This window comes from Agelaius phoeniceus, chromosome 9 (assembly GCF_051311805.1).
Source record: "Agelaius phoeniceus isolate bAgePho1 chromosome 9, bAgePho1.hap1, whole genome shotgun sequence".
Taxonomy (NCBI): Eukaryota; Metazoa; Chordata; class Aves; order Passeriformes; family Icteridae; genus Agelaius; species Agelaius phoeniceus.
In genome coordinates this window covers 123,370-142,516 of record NC_135273.1, presented here as the reverse complement: position 1 = coordinate 142,516, position 19,147 = coordinate 123,370, and the positions used below count along the sequence as shown (strand labels likewise).

At 39.5% G+C, this 19,147-nt stretch overlaps 1 protein-coding gene across 13 annotated transcripts in view; it reads left to right on the top strand.

The window, feature by feature from the left end:
• The window catches only part of ALDH18A1 (aldehyde dehydrogenase 18 family member A1), a 47,162-nt gene extending 28,495 nt beyond the window's left edge, over positions 1–18,667 (top strand). For 11 of the 13 annotated variants that reach the window (XM_077182721.1, XM_077182722.1, XM_077182720.1 and 8 more), the window contains 13 exons: positions 1,173–1,331; positions 1,852–1,942; positions 3,634–3,758; positions 6,144–6,288; positions 7,915–7,988; positions 8,639–8,738; positions 9,816–10,036; positions 12,828–12,965; positions 13,075–13,270; positions 13,418–13,539; positions 15,792–15,978; positions 16,845–16,940; positions 17,887–18,667. In XM_077182721.1, coding sequence (XP_077038836.1) covers positions 1,173–1,331; positions 1,852–1,942; positions 3,634–3,758; positions 6,144–6,288; positions 7,915–7,988; positions 8,639–8,738; positions 9,816–10,036; positions 12,828–12,965; positions 13,075–13,270; positions 13,418–13,539; positions 15,792–15,978; positions 16,845–16,940; positions 17,887–18,068 — 1,836 coding nt within the window. In that variant the 3' untranslated portion in view covers positions 18,069–18,667. Of the gene's footprint in view, positions 1–1,172; positions 1,332–1,851; positions 1,943–3,633; positions 3,759–6,143; positions 6,289–7,914; positions 7,989–8,638; positions 8,739–9,815; positions 10,037–12,827; positions 12,966–13,074; positions 13,271–13,417; positions 13,540–15,791; positions 15,979–16,844; positions 16,941–17,886 lie in introns of those variants that run through there. The other 2 variants (XM_054637379.2, XR_013183401.1) reach the window with 2 other exon arrangements.
• The last annotated feature ends 480 nt before the right edge of the window (positions 18,668–19,147 follow it).

Below are 19,147 nucleotides of genomic sequence, written 5' to 3'. Positions count from 1 at the left end.
GTTTTTGGAGTTCAGGTGTGTCCTGCTCTTTTATAGGCAGGGAGGATCTGTTAAGATCTCTTCACAAAACCTGAAGTTGATGGTTCAAAGGGAGGGTTTAAAAACTGCAAGTGGCTAAACTGCGACACCTTCTGTAAAGCTGACAGAAGTACATATCCACACTTCAGAACTTGCTGTCCATCTCCTCTTGGAACCTTTCCAACTTGTGGATGATGTATCCCTGGCCTGGGTCTTATGAAGGCTGCAAGTTGAATTACTCTTGTATCAGTTGAATTACTCTTAAACAGGCTTTGCTATCTTAGATACTCTGAAAATGAAGAATTGCTTTAACTGTAAGGCCTTATTTGTTTAGACACTTTTAACAAATGTAGGAGCCTAGTATGAAGTTTTCTTGGAGGAACTCCTTACTGTTATATGGTAGAGCCAATATGTCCAAATTGTTTATAACATAGCTAAAAATCATGATAGGTCATGCTGGATTGTAATCTTGTTCAAATCTGTAGATAACCATCACTCCTTAGATATAAAATAATTGATTGCCCATGCCAAAAAACTTAGCATACACATTGATTCCAAGTGCTATTGTACATTTGAGTGATGGAGTTGTTTGCTTAGTTCTCAAATGTCCAATGACAGAGTAAAAACAAACAAAAAAAATCTCTCCAGAGCAGAAATTGAGGGTGTTTTTTGTCTTAAAACAAAAAAACAACCAAAAGAAAGGGGTGCTATATACATGCAGGAGGCAAGATTATTTCAGAAGAGCAAGTGAGTTCTAGTGAGTGGAAAAAAAGTTTTGATATAAAGCACCCCTTCTGCTTGCTACAAGTAGGAACATTAAAGTGGGAGGAAAAACTGGAAAGGCAGCATCTTGAGCAATCTATTGAATTGTCCAGTAGTTATCGTGAGCATCTATGTTCGATCTTGTTTTCCAAGTTCATTCTTGGAACATGTGACCTACCAGCTTGAGATAGGCTATTACAGGCTTCAGTGGGATAAACCTGCTCATATTATGGAAAGAATATTTCTCGCTTGTATTCTATATCTTTTAAATGTGGCTTTTGTTTCTGTAGTGACCCAAAAGGCATGACTGCTCTGTTATGACATGTAAATACATAAGTTTATATGATGTTCTTACAGGAAAGGTAGGCTAAATAGTTTTTTTTTCCTCTTAGATTTTAGTCACCAATCTGGATTTCCACGATGAGCAGAAGCGTCGCAACTTAAATGGAACATTACATGAGCTTTTAAGGATGAATATTGTCCCTATAATTAACACTAATGATGCAGTTGTTCCACCTCCAGAGCCAAACAGTGATCTGCAGGGGGTAAATGTGGGTAAAGTATTGCAATGGAGGGGGGTCCTGCTTGCAGATGGTGCAGCACTTATGTGTACTTGACTAATGCCATAACAGGGGAATTCTGAAGTCTGCAGCAGAGAAACAAAGATACAGAATTAGTATGTGGACAGAGAGTACTGGAAGACTCTCTGTATTTGGCATGATACAGTGTTGTGGTGTGAAACCAGGGCAAATACTGTCTGCTTTACCAAAAGCAAGCATGCCTCTGCAGCACCCCTTCTTAAAACAGTGTCAGTTAGTGCCTCTTGCCCTGTCACTGGGCACTAAGGTCGAGAAATGGAAGTACTGATGACACTGCTTGTCATTTGGATACCACTTTACTGAAGCATATGTACTTTCACACAAAAATCACCTTTGAAGTTTCCAGTGGGTGTGAAAAAAGTAGCACAGAAGGACTTGTTAGTTCTGAGGTAAATTGCTTTTTTATGTTGGCACCAAATATTTCTTAGTTCCTCACACTATTCACTGCTTCTGATATGCATGTGTATTGCAGGTAATTAGTGTGAAGGATAATGACAGTCTGGCAGCACGACTGGCTGTGGAAATGAAAACTGATCTCCTGATTGTACTTTCAGATGTGGAAGGTTTGTGAGTAATTTCTTTAATTTCTGATTTTAGTGAAACACGTCAGATTGTCAAACCAACCTCTTTTCCAATTTTACTTATCTCTTCAGTTCATCTGTTTTTCAAGGACAATTGCAATGTTCTACAATAACTCTTTAAGGCCTATACCCTGTGTTGATGCTGTGGCATCAACATTGGGTAAAGGCCTTAAGGAGTTATTGTAGTACATTGCAAACCAAACACTGTCTGACACACTGTTGAATCTGAGTGGATGAGAATGCATGTGAACCTGAGACCTCTTCCAGATCCCAGAATACCACATGTACTGTGGTACTTCTGATACTTTCTCAGAGTTGTATGATAGTCAGGAATAGTATGCAGGATAAAAGCTATGTGTCTTGAATCAGGAGTATAAACCAAATACTATTCTACAATAGTTTGTTTCTTCTGGCAGCAGGTTCTGTCAGTGAATTATTGGTGTATAGCAAGTCCTGGTCATTGTTTTCCAGGTACCTGGGTCTTGCTAGCTTTTTCTGTCTCCCTTACTTTTGACTTACACTGCTCTAGTCTTCTGAGCTGTGTTGTTGTGACGTAAGCCTGTCACCTATGGATGTTGAACTTCCTGTTCTAGAGAGAGGAGGGTAGTGGGTACAGTTTCAGATCAATGCAGTCCAGATCACCTTAAGTCACATATTCTTTTCATCTTCTCCAGATGGGTTTCTTTCAGTAGATCCTGGCCTTCAGCACATGCTTGTGGTCCTGAGGAGGAAAGAGGTGTCTTTCCATAAGCACTGTTTCTTTTAGCAGATGCAGCTGGTTTCATTCTAGTCTAGCTGGTTAATTCTGTTCTAGCTGGTTAATCCTAGTCAAAATGACTGTCTTAGAACTCAGAAATAGTCAAAAGAGTTTGTAAAACAACCCAAAACCAGCCCACCTCTCCTCCAAGCTTACTCATTCAATGTGACAGCTTGTTTATGGAGAGATGTCCTCTACTTCCCAAGCTATCAAGGATGGGCACAGATAGACTGCACTTGTGCTCTCTAGTTTGTTGTGGCAGTATTTGTGCATATAGCATTTCTGGGAAGTGTAGTGGTAGAGCTGAAGTTTAATATGTTGGATAAATCAAAGTGTCATTCAACTCCAAGCGTAGTGACATTAAATAACTTGATTTTAAAAAATGCTAATAAGAGCATGTCTCTGTAGTGTTGTGTTCCTTCTTAGTAGAATTGAATTGTTACCCTTTTTACATGTTTCTGAATTGCCTGTTTTCTCACTGTGCAATCCACCTTTCAAGAATATTGTCTGAGTGTTTAGTGAGGAGGACTATTCTTTCCAGTTTGGTTGAGGGTTTGTAAGTTCAGTTGAGGTGTATGTAAGGCCCGATTTTGAACATCTGAAAGCTGCAAACTGTCTCAAACCTCAACCAAATGTCATTACCTCCCAGCCTGCTTGCTGCTATTCAGCATGTGGGCTTTTGGCTTCTTACTTTTAGGTCTTCAATAAACCTATACCTTTTGGGTCTGCCAGTTAAGAATTTTGTGCTTTCAGTCCCATGACAAGAAAGATTCAGTGGAAGTTTTCAATCCTATAAAGCGAAACACAGCTTTTTAGCCTCATGTTGGTTGCTTTTGTTGTTTTCTCTTTTTTTCCTTTTTTCATGGGTGAGCTTTTGACATGAAGGTATATAACTGGTTTTTATGATTTATTTCAGGACTCTTTGACAGCCCTCCAGGGTCTGATGACGCAAAGCTTATTGACATATTCTACCCAGGAGATCAGCAGTCTGTAACATTTGGAACCAAATCCCGAGTAGGAATGGGTGGCATGGAAGCCAAGGTAGAAATATGGAACAATTACTTCACAATTGGGAAGGAGAGGGAGCTACATGAGATGGTTGTGCTTTGGGCTGCTGGATGGATCTTGTGCTTCAGATGGATCTTGGCAGGTTGCAGGAATGGGCAGGCAGGAACCTTAGGAGTTCAATAAAAGGAAATGCTGAGTCTTATGCCTAGGGACACTGGTATGAGCTGGAGAACTGACTGCCTTGAATGCAGGTTCAGTGAAAAGGGCATAGGGATCCTGGTAGACACCAAATGGAATGTACACCAGCAATATGGCCCTTGGGCAAAGCAGGCTAACCAGGGTTGTATGGAAAAGAACATAGCCAGCAGGTTGAGGAAATTATTACTTTCATCTACTCAGCACTAGTGAAACCACATCTGTAGATTTGTGTATGGTTCTAGATACCGCAGTACAGGAAGGACATGGCATGCTACAGTGAAACCATCAGAGAGACATGAATATGATTAAAAATTGGAGCACTGTCACACTAAGAGAGGCTGAGAGCTAGGATTGTTTACACTGGAAAAGAGAAGGTTTGGGTATAAGTAGCTGAGGGAGGGGTTTACAGAAGGCAGAACAAGATTCTTCTTGGTAGTATTCAGGGAACAGACAAGAGGCCATGGGCTCAGGATGAAATACAAGTGAATAAACTGAAATGTGAAAATGAGGTTGCTGAAGCACTGGAGCAGGTTGCCAAGAGAACCTGTGGATTCTCTGTTTGGAGATGTTCAAAACCTGGCTGGATGATGCTTGCTCTAGTTGACCCTGCTGTGAGCAGGCAGTTGGACTATATGATTTCCAGGGATCCTTTCCTGCCTCAGCTATTCTTTGAGTACCCTGAAATGGTATGTGGATTCCTTTTGCTTTTCTTTTAGGTCAATGTGAATTGAAAAGAGCAAGTAAAGAATTACACTCAAGTAGATTTTAAAAGGTGACATTTGGATCTGTATTTTTGTGGTTTAAATTAGAGTCTATCTCAATTCTTTCTTACGTGATTAATTCAAAGACTTTGGGAATCCCTGTCTCTTAAATCTGATATGGTACCTCCCTCTCCTTTCTGAGTTTGTACGATGTACTGTTTGCTTCTGAAGGATATATTGGTGGAGACCAAGGTACTTCAGTTTTTGAGCGGAAGATTAGTAGAGGTGGGAGGGCTAACGGGTTTTAGTCCTGTGTACAGTCAGGTGGTCTCAGTATTCATTTCTGTGGGTAGATAAACATGGGTGTGTTTGACTTCAGCATATGTCTCTCATGAGGCTGAGATATGCACTGCTGTAGTATTAATTGCTGCAGGTTTCCCTGGGATATATGTGGAAAGTTGTCTGTAAAAACCAAAGCAGATCTTGACTCAGCAGGAAAAGACCAAAGTAAAATTCTTCACCAGTTATGTTGTTGATTATTCCATTTTCTGAACACTCAGGTAAGGCACACTCTTAGGTATCAGAGCATGGGCTGGAAGGTGGCAAAAAGAGGAGGCATTTGTAACTATGGAATGTACAAAGCTTATTCAGGAATGACTTTCCTTTATCTGGCTTCTAGGATAATTTAAACAATTCCAGGTATTAAAGGTAAGGCTGCCAAGGTTAGAGAGTACTTTATTGTAAAAGTAATAATCTGTAAGAGTTACTTGGTGTCTTTTGAGTCACAGAGAGGCAAATCTTGATGCAGGTGTTGTAACAAAAATTTGCTACAGTTGAGAATGTAGGAGACATTTTTGGAAAACTGTAGCCTCAATAATAGAAAACAGATAGTGGTTCAAAGAACAAATCTTGTTTTTTAGCGTGAAATTTGAGCAATAATGAAGTGACTGATGATCTTTTGGTTGCTGAGTTTGATGGGATAGGCCTATCTGACATTTGTGTCTCATAGTGACTGTGGACTGTAATACCAAATTGTAGAACCATATTAGGAAAACATAGAAGTGAGTAAGCAGAGAAGCTTTTGCAATTAAATAAATGATGCATAATTAAATATAAGTAGTGGATAATATTGCCCATATTGGCAAGTACTTGACTGGGAAAATAAATGAAGGAAATCAGTGGCAGTACCTCTTCAGCAAATAGCATCTGGGGTTTGAGAGAAATAATATTCTGCTCAAAAATGTGCAAAGAGGCTTATCTTAGGACTAGTCAGTTCACAGGGATTTCAAAGGACCCTTACTAATGAGCTAATCGTTATGTAAACTTAACATACTGTAGAAGGATTAAGCAAATATCAGTATTCCAGCACTGGAGTTCAGAGATTCCCAAAGTGTGTTGAATGCTCTTTGAAAGCATAAGTGATCAATCTGGCCATCAGAGTGGACCAAGAAGTCTTGTTGAGAGTGGTGATTGAAATAACCAGTGGATCTCTTGTAACCTGCTCTGTCCTTTCCTGTAGGTGAAAGCAGCTCTGTGGGCCCTGCAAGGAGGCACTTCAGTAGTGATTGCAAATGGAACTCACCCAAAGATCTCAGGTCATGTCATCACAGATATTGTAGAAGGGAAAAAAGTAGGAACTTTTTTTTCAGAGGTAAAACCTGCAGGTGAGTACAGAGTTAATGTGTATCTTGAGAGTTGTGGAGATTTCCTGAAAAATTAGAGTTAAAATTTGTCTAGAGCTGTGCAATAACTGGAAAAACACTCTCTGTTTGCAAAATGTATTTTGAAAGGTATTTTCTGAAGCAGGGGTAGAAACTGCTGAATTCCCTGCTCTTCTTCCCTCCAGCTGATAAACTGGTACATCAGACTTGCATTTGAAGAATGCAGTGAGTAGAGTAGAAGTTTTGCCTTTTGTAGTCTTAAGAGTTATCATCAAGTATCCATGATTTCACTGTGAGAATATGGATATAGAATGTGCTACTGAACTAAGGTAGTGTTTAGGTTTTGTTTTTATCATTAATTTCTTTTATGACTCAGTCTTCTAGTATGGTAGGTAGGAATGTTTTCCTGTCACTGCATTGCTGGAACTGTGTAATAATTGCTGGATAAAATCAGACCAAAGATCCCTCACCTTAGCAGAATAGATTCTGGAGTGGTACTTTTGACTTTAAGCCAAGTGAATTTCTTTGTGTATAGTAATCCTTAATGGATTTCTTGTATAAATATGTCAGATCATCCTTTGAACACACTTGGTGTCGTTATGCTCAAGTACCTTTTTGGTTAGCCTCACTATAATAAGTTGGTATCAGCAGTAAAGCTTCTAATCTTGTGGTCCTGTTCTGAGTCACAAACATTGTAAGTAGCAAAAGTCTGTCCCTGTGGACTGTTGTGGTCTTTATTCCAGTCATCTCTTTGTCTTCTATCTTCCAAAATCCACACTTCGGAAATTCAAGTAACTTTTAAAAATCAAGTATATCTGCTTACATATGTAATTTTTCTCCAAGAATACTAAAAAATGCCATATTTTGTAAAGTATGATATCACTTCAAGAAGCTGGCTTAAGATGTCTTAAATTAGTCTAATTATTCTCATGTCCACACATTCTTTTCTTACACTTCCCACTATACCTCTCTATAATTTCTACTCTGGCAGTTTCCATGGAACTCTTCTTAAATGGAAGTTGGGTTCAAGATACCTGGTTTACAGGCTATTTCAGGAGAGTTGAAAATGGCAGATTTTTCACAAGCTATTTGAGAATTCTTTGCAGAAATGCAACCTGAACACGGTGACTTGAAACAGAAACACAATCTGTCTTCCGCACCTTGCTTCTAAAATGCATACATGGAAAGGCAGGGAAAGCAATTTTTCTGCAAGCTGTTTCTAGGATTTTGGTTTCCATTATTGTTTGTGTGTTCCCATGCATACATTCCTCAGCTGGATACTTAAACTTTTCAAAGTTTGCCTCTTTTCTTTCAGTAGCCTACTATGCCCTAGTGACTTAGCTATCCTGTTGTTCTTTTGGCCTTTATCGAGCCTTTTTGATACATGCTGCACACTTGCTGTTACACAGAGACAGAATCCTTGTGATGATTCTTTATGTAGGGACCATAACAGTATTTTTGTGTCAGGTACAGACTTTTCTGTATTAGGATACAAAATTTTTCTTGAATTTGTCTGTTAAAAACTGTTTCATGCTCTAAATAAAGAATTGGAAGACAAATGGGCTAGTGCTCACTTCTGCCTGTGCTGTTACTTTGTCTGCATACCATATTTTTGGGGTTTTTTTGCAGGCCCTACTGTAGAACAGCAGGCTGAAATGGCTCGAGCTGGTGGCAGGACCTTGGCGGCTCTACAGCCTGAGCAGGTGACAGAACAATATGACCAAATTGTTAATAATGTGCATGTGTGGCAAGTTTTACAACATAGGCTTATAACATAAATGAACCTCTTGGGATAAGAATCTATTATTTCTGTGTCAGATCCATTGTTTGTATTGTAGCCTGCTTAAAGATGATAAAAGCAAAAAGATCATGTTCCTTGGGGTTGTGAAGTAATATGAGCTTTCATGTGGGGTTTTTAAAAATTTTGATAGCATCAAGTAACACACAGAAGTGAATTGTGATTCAAGCTGCTGAAGAATTGGCTGGAATAACTTGCTCCATTCACACCTGAGTTTAGCATACAACATGTATACAAAAGTGGAGCTGTAGACAATTACTACTCTGCAGCTAGGTGAGTATGATGTGGTACAAGGTAGTCTTAAAGGAAGAACATGTGAGTTTGGTGAAGAAGACTGGGAAGGGAAAACAAGAGAATAAAAATCAAGGTAAAGGCTGAAGCAGTGTTTGGTCTTCTTTTTCAGTGTGATGCGGTCTGGAAAAATCAGCTCCCCAAGTATCGGGAAGCTTAAGATAGTGAGAGGATGTGGTCAGCGTAAATGGACTATAGGAACTAGGTGTCAAACAGCACGGACTTTGAGTAAGGAGTCAGTTTAGAAAATGTTTTCTCTTTCAGAGAGCAGAGATTATTTATCGTCTTGCTGACTTACTAACGGACCAGAGGGAAGAAATTCTCTTGGCAAACAAGAAGGACTTAGAGGAGGCTGAAAATAAAGGTATTACTTCAAACCTTCCATAGTAATACTGTCATCTTGGACCTCTCTGGGCCTCAAGACAAATGAGCAGAACTAGAATCTTCTGTCACCTGGGATTGGGCAGTATTGCTGACACAGATTATTGAACCCAGGACTTTGAGAGCTTGTCAGTGTAAACAGCCGCAGCCTCTTTCATTCATAAAACAGATGCCTTCATCAGAGAAGATACTGAGGCAGTGCAAAACACCAAGTGGTGTATCGTAAAAAAATTTTTAAAAAATGGAACAAATATCTCTGTTACTGTCATGAACAAAGTGAGTATCTTCTGGGCTGGTTAATGTAATGTTTGGTTCCTGAAGGAAAGGCTATCATCTCTACACCTAAATTGATGCTTGCCAAAGCATCAGTTGTCCCCTTCTGATTGAAGAAGATTCTCTTTAGGTGGCTCAGATGAAGCCCCCTCTTCTGTGTTAGACTGATACATTCATTGAGAAGCTGGGATTGAGATGTGTACTCGGTGGCATAACAAGTATATGAAAAGGACACGTCATGAATTGTAATACTATGTGGAAGGCATCACTGACCAGAGTATTTGAGGGGACATTGCTGGGTTAACTTACTGTATGAATGTATTCAGACTAGAAATTTCAAATTGTTCTTGCCCAGCCTGCACAGAAATGCTATGCATGTGTCTGTGTTTTGATGTTTCTGTTTGTAAAACAGAAGGATGCAATTACTGCCTAGACCTTCCAGAAATACTGCAAGGATAGAAATTTGTAGGAAATTCAATCATGCATTCAGTACATGAAATAGGACAAACCTTATCTTTCTGGGTGTTGGTAGCTTGTGTGGTTGCTTCATATACCGAGCACTTAAACCTCATTAATTGAAAATGTGGTGCGTGAGATAGTCATCATATTTGAGGGGTTTTATTGTGACTACTAGACTTGTTGCTATGCATTTTTAATCTCAGGTAGATTACTTGCTAGGGTGTGGGAAATATCTTAATTTTCCTTAGGTTCAGCACTCATTTAAGTAATTTCTGCTTGAGCCTAGGAAGACCAATCTATCTTCAGCACAACTTTTTCTTTCTTTTAGGGAGATTAGCCCTCCCTTTGTTGAAACGCCTAAGTTTGTCTACTTCAAAGCTAAACAGCTTGGCTATTGGTCTGCGTCAGATTGCAGCATCCTCGCAGGACAGCGTCGGCCGTGTAATTCGACGAACTCGAATAGCAAAAGACCTGGATTTGGAGCAGGTTACAGTGCCAATTGGTGTCCTTCTCGTGATCTTTGAATCTCGTCCTGACTGTCTTCCACAGGTTTGTAAGCAAGGTAGATTACACCGTTGAGTATTTCTTTTGGCAAGCAAACAAGAGACTACAAAAAGTATTGTTTCAAAGGACTCTTGCTTGGATTCTTCTACAAATGATTTTTTTGGCATCACTGTTTTTTATGCAGAGGTGTTTTCAGGATTTGCTTCTGCAGTGTTCAGGTAATCATTTGTCTTATTCCAGGAATAAGGCAGTTATGTTAAGGACAAATGCTTTCCTCTGCAGCACTGTGGAAGTGTTGCTATAAGTAAATCCTGTTAAAAAATGCATGAAAATATGGGTGCTTAACTAATGTTGCAGAGGCAACCTTGGTCTTACTTTCTAACTCCTGACTAGTTTACTGAGCAACTGAAGTAGATTTTAAAATGAAAACAAACAAACCAAAAAAACCTGATTAGCAACATTTCTTCCCACAATTAACATTAGGTATGTAGGAAGCTTGATTGAGGAGTTTTCTAATGAGCAGGTGTTTGAGTAGAAAATGATGGGTACAGCCACTTTGAGGATGTGAGGCTCAATGAGTGGACAGCTTCGTACTTCATGCCAGATTTTTGTGAGTAGTCCCCGCTTACAGTGAAAAGGAGTATGTGGTAAGAAAAGTTCTATGAAACAAAAAGGCACTAGTCTTCTTTGACTACCAGCACTGTTTGTTACAGATAACCAGTATGTTAACATGTTGAATTTGTGTCTGTCTTCCTGGGCTTCAGCCCAGGTCTCTTGCCTTGCATAGCTGATGCCTTCCTCTTTCTCTCTTTCTCTTTCTCTCTTTCTCTTTCTCTCTTTCTCTTTCTCTCTTTCTCTTTCTCTCTTTCTCTCTTTCTCTTTCTCTTTCTCTTTCTCTTTCTCTTTCTCTTTCTCTCTTTGTTGTATCTTAAAACTTACACCAGACTGACTCCTGCTGGCTTCCCTGCCCTCCCTTCCCCTGCTTTGTTTTACAGACTTAGCATAGCTTGTCTTGGTAGTTGCTTTGCTTCTTGCTAACCTCCTGTCCTCATACTCACATTAGGCTTCCTGATGCAACTTCAGAGGATAATCTTTGATAACTCTGCATTTGAATTGCATTATTTCTGTCCCATCCTGTATCTGATAGTAGGAGGGTCTCTGATTGAGACGAGCAGTCTCTCCTCTTGGTCTGCTACTGCATCTCATGCTTATTTGGGTTAAGATTTAATAAGCTTCAAGTGAGCATATACAAAAGCATGTTTAATACTTACAGGGTGAAATTGCAAGCATCCTTCAGAGACTGTATTGTATAGATTCCACCAAATCCAGTTGTTGTTCTGAAGTGTAGTCATGTTCTACTAGTCTTTGAGGCTGAACCATTTTGAAACCCCTTACCTGGTGTTCTACTTTTAATCACAGAAATTTTTGATTTTTGTGTCTTAATTCTTGGTATTTTTTTCTTTTCATTTTTTCAAACCAGGTCAAAACTTTTCTTTTAATCTTATGCCTCTTTACTTAAATAAGCTTATTTGTTTAGTTTCCTTTCGTGATAGTGATCTGGAGGGGCAGATAGAAGGTACTTTTGAAATACAATCAGATGGCTTTTTAATGTCTAATTATATAAGTTAAAAAGATGCATGATAGTTATGTAAGGCAGATTTCCCAGATGGTTACACTTCAGTGTGTTTTTCTAATATGTTTCTTGTTTTCAATATTCTTTTCAAATGAGGTAGATTATCAAGCATTTTGATTATTATTACCTATTTGATTCTAGAAGGGGAAAGATGTATCTGGCTGGTTATTTTATGAATCAGGATCTAAAGTGTGCCACCAAGCTAACTTCTTATTAGATGTGAGCCTGGCTAATTTTGACTTCAGCATCTCAACAATATACAATAGATACTCTAATGAGTGTACGTTTGGTGAATATATATACAAGTGATGATAATGATACATATAATATTTCCCAGAAGACTGTAGTACAGCAAAATAACTTAAAATACTGAGTTTGTTTATTCTAAAGAGAATAAACTCACCTCTGGAAAGGAGGTGATTTTTTTTTCCAAAGGAGTGCATGCTTTTAAACTTTTTTTAAGTAGGTGGACAAATTGTGAGGCCATAGTGAATGAAGTTGGAATGACGAATACAAAAAAGAATACAAAAGTAAAATAAGTTTTGAAAAAGAGCTTTTTGCATGGGATGTACTCCGAGATAGAAAGGAGCAAAACCCTCTTGCGTTGCTGGACTTAAATGGGTGAAATCTAACACCCTGAACAGAAGGGCAGCAATATCTATTGGTTTCTTCTGGTGATAAACATGGAAGCAAAGATGATGCTGGGCCTAGTGTCTCAAATTTTTTTTTATTTTTGCTTAGAGCAAGTGTTGTCTGTTTATGACTCCTGTTTTAGACAGCATGATGAAAATGTTTTTCCTGTTCATAGGAAGAGCTTATTTACCTCTCTGCTGGAATGGTTCGAGACAGGAGTTCTTGCAGCTAAAGTTATTCTCCTCGGGGTAATTGCCCACACAGCTGTGCAATTCATATGAAGCCCTATGTCCATAGTTTCTTCTGACTTGTTCACTGTAGTCTCTCCATCGCAATAGTACCCTGAAAACTCTAGTTTGTTCTTGAAATTAGTATATTTAATTTCTGGAGTTAAATGTGCTGCTACTTGTAATGGTTTTTCAGAGCCATGAAAGGAAAACTAGATTAATATTGAGTAAATCAACTGAACAAAAAATCTTGCTTTTATTTTGTGGGTGTTATTCTGACAAAAGAACCAGAATACATTTAAAGTTGTTTTTTTTTTTTCCCAATAATAAACTCCTTTAACAGGTGTCTGCTTTGGCCATAGCCAGTGGAAATGGCTTACTACTTAAAGGAGGGAAAGAGGCAGCACATAGCAATCAAATCCTCCATCATCTGACACAAGAAGCACTCTCTGTTCATGGAGTCAGAGATGCAGTGCAACTGGTAAGTGCCTAGAGTTAAATCAACTATTTCTTTGCTATGGTTTGTATAAAAAGTGTGGGCAAAACCTGAGAGGTAAAACTGTAAGCTCTTTGTATTGCAACTACCACAGGTGAACACAAGAGAGGAAGTAGAAGATCTCTGCCGTTTGGATAAGCTGATAGATCTCATCATTCCACGTGGTTCATCACAGCTAGTCAGAAATATCCAGAAAGCAGCTAAGGGAATCCCAGTGATGGGTCACAGTGAAGGGATCTGTCATGTGTATGTTGACACGGATGCCAGTGTTGAGAAGGTCACACGAATAAGTAAGCTGTGGGAGGGTGACTTGAATCTCATGGGTGTAATTGAACTTGGGAGTATGCAATGTAGTTATGGTAATTTATAATTTATATATTATCCAAAAATCTTTGTTGTAAATGCTATGTAACTAATTATGTACTCTTAAACCTCAGTCAGAGACTCAAAGTGTGAATATCCTGCTGCCTGTAATGCTCTGGAAACTCTCTTAATTCATCGAGACTTGCTGAGAACCCCATTGTTTGATCAGATCATAGACATGTTGAGAGTAGAACAGGTTAGTCACTCATATTTGTGTTTTGTTCTGTGTTTTTTGTCTGTTTGTTTTCTAAAACTTTTCAAGCATTTGGTCTGGCTGATGTAGCCCTGTTTCCATGGCACAACATTTTAGTTACCCTCATGTGTCTTTGTACATGGCAATGAACTTTGGTACTCCAGGCAGCATCAAGTGTTTCTGTAGAAATGATCTGAAAGCAGCTTATTCAGTACAGCTACAGGCGATTACTGGGATACCTTTGTTTTATACTTCCTTGTATATAGCAAAAATAATCTTCTGCCATGAAAACATATACACAACCTTTCTCTACCTTTTCAAATTCAGTCAGATGCAAAGCCTTGTCTTCCTGAATCTGTTAATTTAGCTTCTTACCCAAGTGAATTCCTTTCTGTTTTCATCCTTTCTGAATTTACTTCATACATGTGTTTTTTAAAATTTTCCTCTTGGATGCCCTTTGTTTCCACCCATTTTCCCTCCTGGTATGTCAAAGGATATCAAAAGGCCAGCATACTAATTAGTTGTCTAGACACAAGCAATGTTTTTTCAGTAACGATAGCAGAGATGCATCAGGAAGAAGTATCCATGAAGTAGTATGAATTGCACATAAATCAAGGGTTTTCACACAGCACTGTGTATTTGACAAATAGAGTGCACAGGCAGTGATTAATGGAGGATAGAGAGGTCATATGTTTTGATGCTGTTAAAAGGGTTATAGTAAAAGAAGCTGGTAAGTAGTCAAGGAGCAAGTTCTCAATGTTTGGGGCTCTTTAATGTCTAGTTTAGTTGTTTCTTGGGAAGGGTAGAATGCAAGGTAGATGTTTGTATTTTGGATGGGAGGAATATGTGTACCAGAACATTTCCACCACCAACCCTAACCGATCTCCTTATACAGTGGTGAAGATACTACTTCTGTCTAACTTAACCTGACAACAAGAAATATGCAAATATTGGGCAGGATTATGCAATTAAAGTAATTCATAGTTGCACAAGAAAATGCTGGTTTACAGATATTGTCTTAAAAGCCTTCATGTTTAGTAGACTTAAGCCTTATTTCCCATTTATGCTTCTCTTGTCAAAATTTCCTGTTTGAATGGAAATTCATCTGCATGGAATTTCTGTGCTGTATCTGTTCTAAATTATCTCTCATTGTTTAGCTGTTTTGGCAGAGGTGGTTAATGTGTTAAAATTTTCTTTATAATAAATGAAAAATATCTGTGTGAGTTTTTTTGGTTTTGGACCCAGTAACTTCTTTGTGTCTTAGATGTGCTTCAGAGATGGCTGGTATCAATTTATAAAGTAAAAGGATAAAAGTCATTCAAGATCTTAAGACTTCTGTAGGTGCAAACTTGGAAGCATTCCTTTCGTTATTCTCTGCATTGCAGTTGCTGTCTTAAAACAAAGGCTGGCATCAGTATTTTAGCTGTTTTCCTAGCAGTGCTGTACTGGCCTTTTTTGCCTGGTGACTGAGTGATGCAATTGCTTTAAGTAATTTCAAATGAGTCCTGAATTAGTGTTTGTCATGGTAGGTAGCCAGCCTAGCATGTAATTTGTTGTACCTCATAGCTAATTCACCTATGTGCCAAGTTTCCCAAAGTGTAGGTGTATTTTTCTTACACTGCGTGCATGTTGTGGATTAACTCCACTGAGTGACTAAACACCATCCAGCTGCCTGCTTGCTCTCCCCTGCTCCAAGTGGGACAGGAGGAGAAAATTAGAACAAAACCAAGGAAGCTTGTAGGTTGAAAGATAGCTTAATAAGTGAAGGAAAGAGGAAGAAGAAAGGGGACAAAGAGGAGGAAATAACCCAACAAAAAAAGTAAACCCTGAAACAAAACTAAAAACCCACCAGCAACACCCACAAGGCAATGCCCATCCAGTCTCTTGGGCAATGCCTACCTTCTTCAAAAACCCCCTCCCCTCAGCTTGTATTGCAGTACATGACATTATACAGCATGGAATACCCCTTTGGTCAGTTCTGTTCAGCTCTTGGCTGTGTCCCCTCCCAAATTCCTGCATACTCCCGGTCTTCACACCAGGGGCCCTGAGTTGGAACAGGGGGGAAGAGACAACCTTGTGTTGTGCAAGCTCTGTTCAGCAACAGCCAAAACATTGGTGTGTTTTTAACATGGTTTAGTCAGAAGTCCAAAACATAGCACCACAGGGACTGCTATCCCTCCCATATTGAGTACACTTTCACCTGAAAGGCTCTGGTATGGTCAGTAGCCACAAACAAAATGTTTCTGGTGTTGCAGGTGAAGATTCATGCTGGCCCAAAGTTTGCATCTTACTTGACATTCAGTCCTTCAGAAGTGAAATCTCTGCGCATAGAATATGGGGACCTGGAGTGCTGCATTGAGGTGGTGGACAGCGTTCAAGAGGCTGTTGAACATATCCACAAGTATGGAAGTTCCCATACGGATGTTATTATCACAGAGAATGGTTAGTGACCTGGCTCCTTCTTTAAGCTGCTGTTTTGGTTTGACTGCTAATTCCTGGTCTTAGTGCAACTAACCACATACATTGTAGTAGTTCATCTCTTGGGTCTGTGCCAGTTCAAAACCTTACTAGAGCTGTGCCAAGACAAAGGTTGACTCTCCAACCAAACCAAGCCCAGAACTTCTGTGAATCAGCTGCAGTTAAGGTCATGTTGATCTGTGGCTGGCCAGTATGAGTCAAGTAGGCTTCTGTTTTTCTACTTCTTGCTGAGCTAAATGCTTGTCACTAAAAGGCATGCATTCAATACCATAACTACTGCCACAGGACCTGGTGAACTAGTGATTTATATTGGAAATAGAGTTGCTCTTGAATGTCTGTCTTGTTGCTAAGGGCTACTGACCTCCAAGTAACTTACGTGTGGCATTTCTGCTTAGTAGTTCTCAAATAGTACTTGCAATAGCAATTGAGTTTAGGATTCTCAGTATTTGGAACAATTCCATGTTTGAGACTAATGGAGAGCTGACTGTAGCTTAATTGTCTCAAAATGCTGTTCGGGTCAGCTGTTCTTTCTCCTTGGTCATGCAACTAAATCTCTCTTTAACTAAACTGAATGGAGTTAGAATTAGACATCTTTTTGCTTGCTTCTAATCTTTGTGAGCTTATTCTAAGATTTGCAGTTGTGTCTAATTGATAACCATACTGGGAGGAAGGTAAAAATGAGCATGGCTTAGCCCAGGCTGTTTAAGTACTGTCTGATAAGGTCGCACGTGAAAGTTGTATTGTTACGTATGTTCACTGTTTTATGCATACATGGCATACATGATCATTCTGTATGTAATGGATTTCATTTTTCTCTGCCTCCTTCCCAGAGAAAACAGCAGAGTTCTTCCTCCAGCATGTGGACAGCGCTTGTGTTTTCTGGAATGCCAGTACCCGATTCTCTGATGGCTATAGGTTTGGACTTGGTAAGAGGGAAGATATTGTAGGGTTGTGACTGCAGAATTTTGTGGTGTGTGAACAGTGTGGCGGTATGAGTCTTGAAAGATAGGATTAGTCTCTTATCTTACTGTCTAATAAAAGGTTTTCAGGAAAGGTACTGTACCAAAAGTTGAAGCCTAGAAATTTCATCCACACAAAGATATTTTGGATCCTTTGAAGCTCTATTCAATTGCAGTAAAGTATGCTGCATGCATATAGTGATAGAACAATGCAGTACAGGATGTGAAACTGCTGAACAGCTTTCCTTTTGTTTCTCCTTCTAACGATGCTGTAAAGAATGCAATGCTTCAGTCCTGCTGGGCGGATTGAGGTGCTGTCCAGTGTGTGAGTCCTGCTGTGTTAAGGAATGAATGGTAGGAACTAAACTGACTATCAACTGATAAACAGGTGCAGCTACTGTGAATTGCAGAAGATAAAGGAAACATTCCTTGAAGAGGTAGAAAATCAGAAGTCTCCATTACACGCTGTTACTGTGTTAGCTGGAACAGTGTTCCATGTGACTGAAAAGTTCCAGTTAAGGTCTTCCAATATCTCCTCAATGTGATAAAAAAGGACGTAAGATCATAATCTTTACTAGTTTAGCTTTTTTTCTTGTTTGAAGGATTATGCCCTTAGATCAGTCTAAGAGCAGCAATGTAGGAGATACCTCTCTCTATCTCTCTCTCTTGCATCTTTCTTTCTGAAAGTAACTGTAGTAGCCAGAAGTATAAGCATTACAATCTATAATGTAATATTTAATCTCCTCAATCTTCTCTAATGGGGAAATGGAACTGGTATTTGGAGAGGACCAGAGAGAAAATGGCAGGTCCCTGAAAGGCAGGCAGATTTTTCTACTTTGAGGTACAAAAACATTTAGTATGAAGTGGACATCATCAGAGGATTAACTACCTTTATTTTCGGTGTTTCCTACAGGTGCTGAAGTGGGAATTAGTACTTCGCGTATCCATGCACGTGGACCAGTGGGAATTGAAGGACTCTTAACAACGAAGTGGTTGCTGAGGGGGGACAATCATGTTGTTTCTGACTTTTCAGAGCATGGGAGCATGAAGTATCTTCATGAAAGCCTCCCTCTCCCTCAAAGAAATGCCAACTGAAAACTGGGGGGAAAACCCAGGATATAATTATTTCCTGAAGTTGTTCAGGCTTCAGGATAATCTCTGAAGGTGAAGGAGTTTGTTTTTCATCGTCAGAAACATTGTCCTTGGTCATTTTGCAGTGCAATGAATACAAAATTATCCCATCAATGAGAATTCTTCCCCTTCCACCCCTTTCACTTTCCTTAGACAGTATCTGCAAACTGACCTCACTTCTCCCAAAGACAGATTTTTTCAAATCATATAGGTAACATAAGGATTTCATTATCGACTACATTCCTTTTTTATCACAGTGCTCTCTGTAGCAAATATGTTTGGTGGTGGAGCTTAATTTTTTTTTTAAGTTTTGTTTTATTCAAGTATCTGTTCTGGAGAACAGACTCAGTAGTTTTGGTTTTGAGGGTTTTTTTCTTCAATCTTAGGATCATGGCATCTCTTGAGGGCCGGAAAGCTTTATGCTTAATTTCTTTGTATTTGACCAGTCTTGAGATGGGGGGACAGATGTTCCAAATGTATAGTAAACTTTTGACCAAGAAACCTTTTATATCTAATTCTTTGTATTGTTGGCTATTTTAGATAAAAAACATCATTGTCTGCTACATTAATTTTGGTACTTATTTGTATCAAAGGTTTATTTTTCTTCTGTTTATATAAAACTTACTCCAACAGCATTTTGATCATGGCTTGACCAGAATGAAGCTCTCCACTTGCATGAACACTTCTCATGGTGCACTGCAGCCCCGCCACACAGCTGGCAGCCAGAGCTCCCCGATGGCTGCAGGACATCCCGCTCTCAGTTGGGGGGTCCCGGTGTCCTCCTGCCCCTTCAGGGCACTGTTTCCCATCCTGCCAGCTGCTCTCCACTGCTGTCCTGGCATGGGTGGTGGATGCACCGTGCTTGGGATCTGGTGCCGCTGCACCCCTTTCTCCAGTCACAGGGGCATCACGATAGGGCGCAGGGTGCATCTCCCCTCTGAGCAGATGCCATAGGCTGCTGGACATGGGTGAGGCGAGTGAGACGCCTCGGTAGGTGTGGATGGCTCTTGTTCACCGAAGGTGGCATGGCAGGAGAGCTCAGA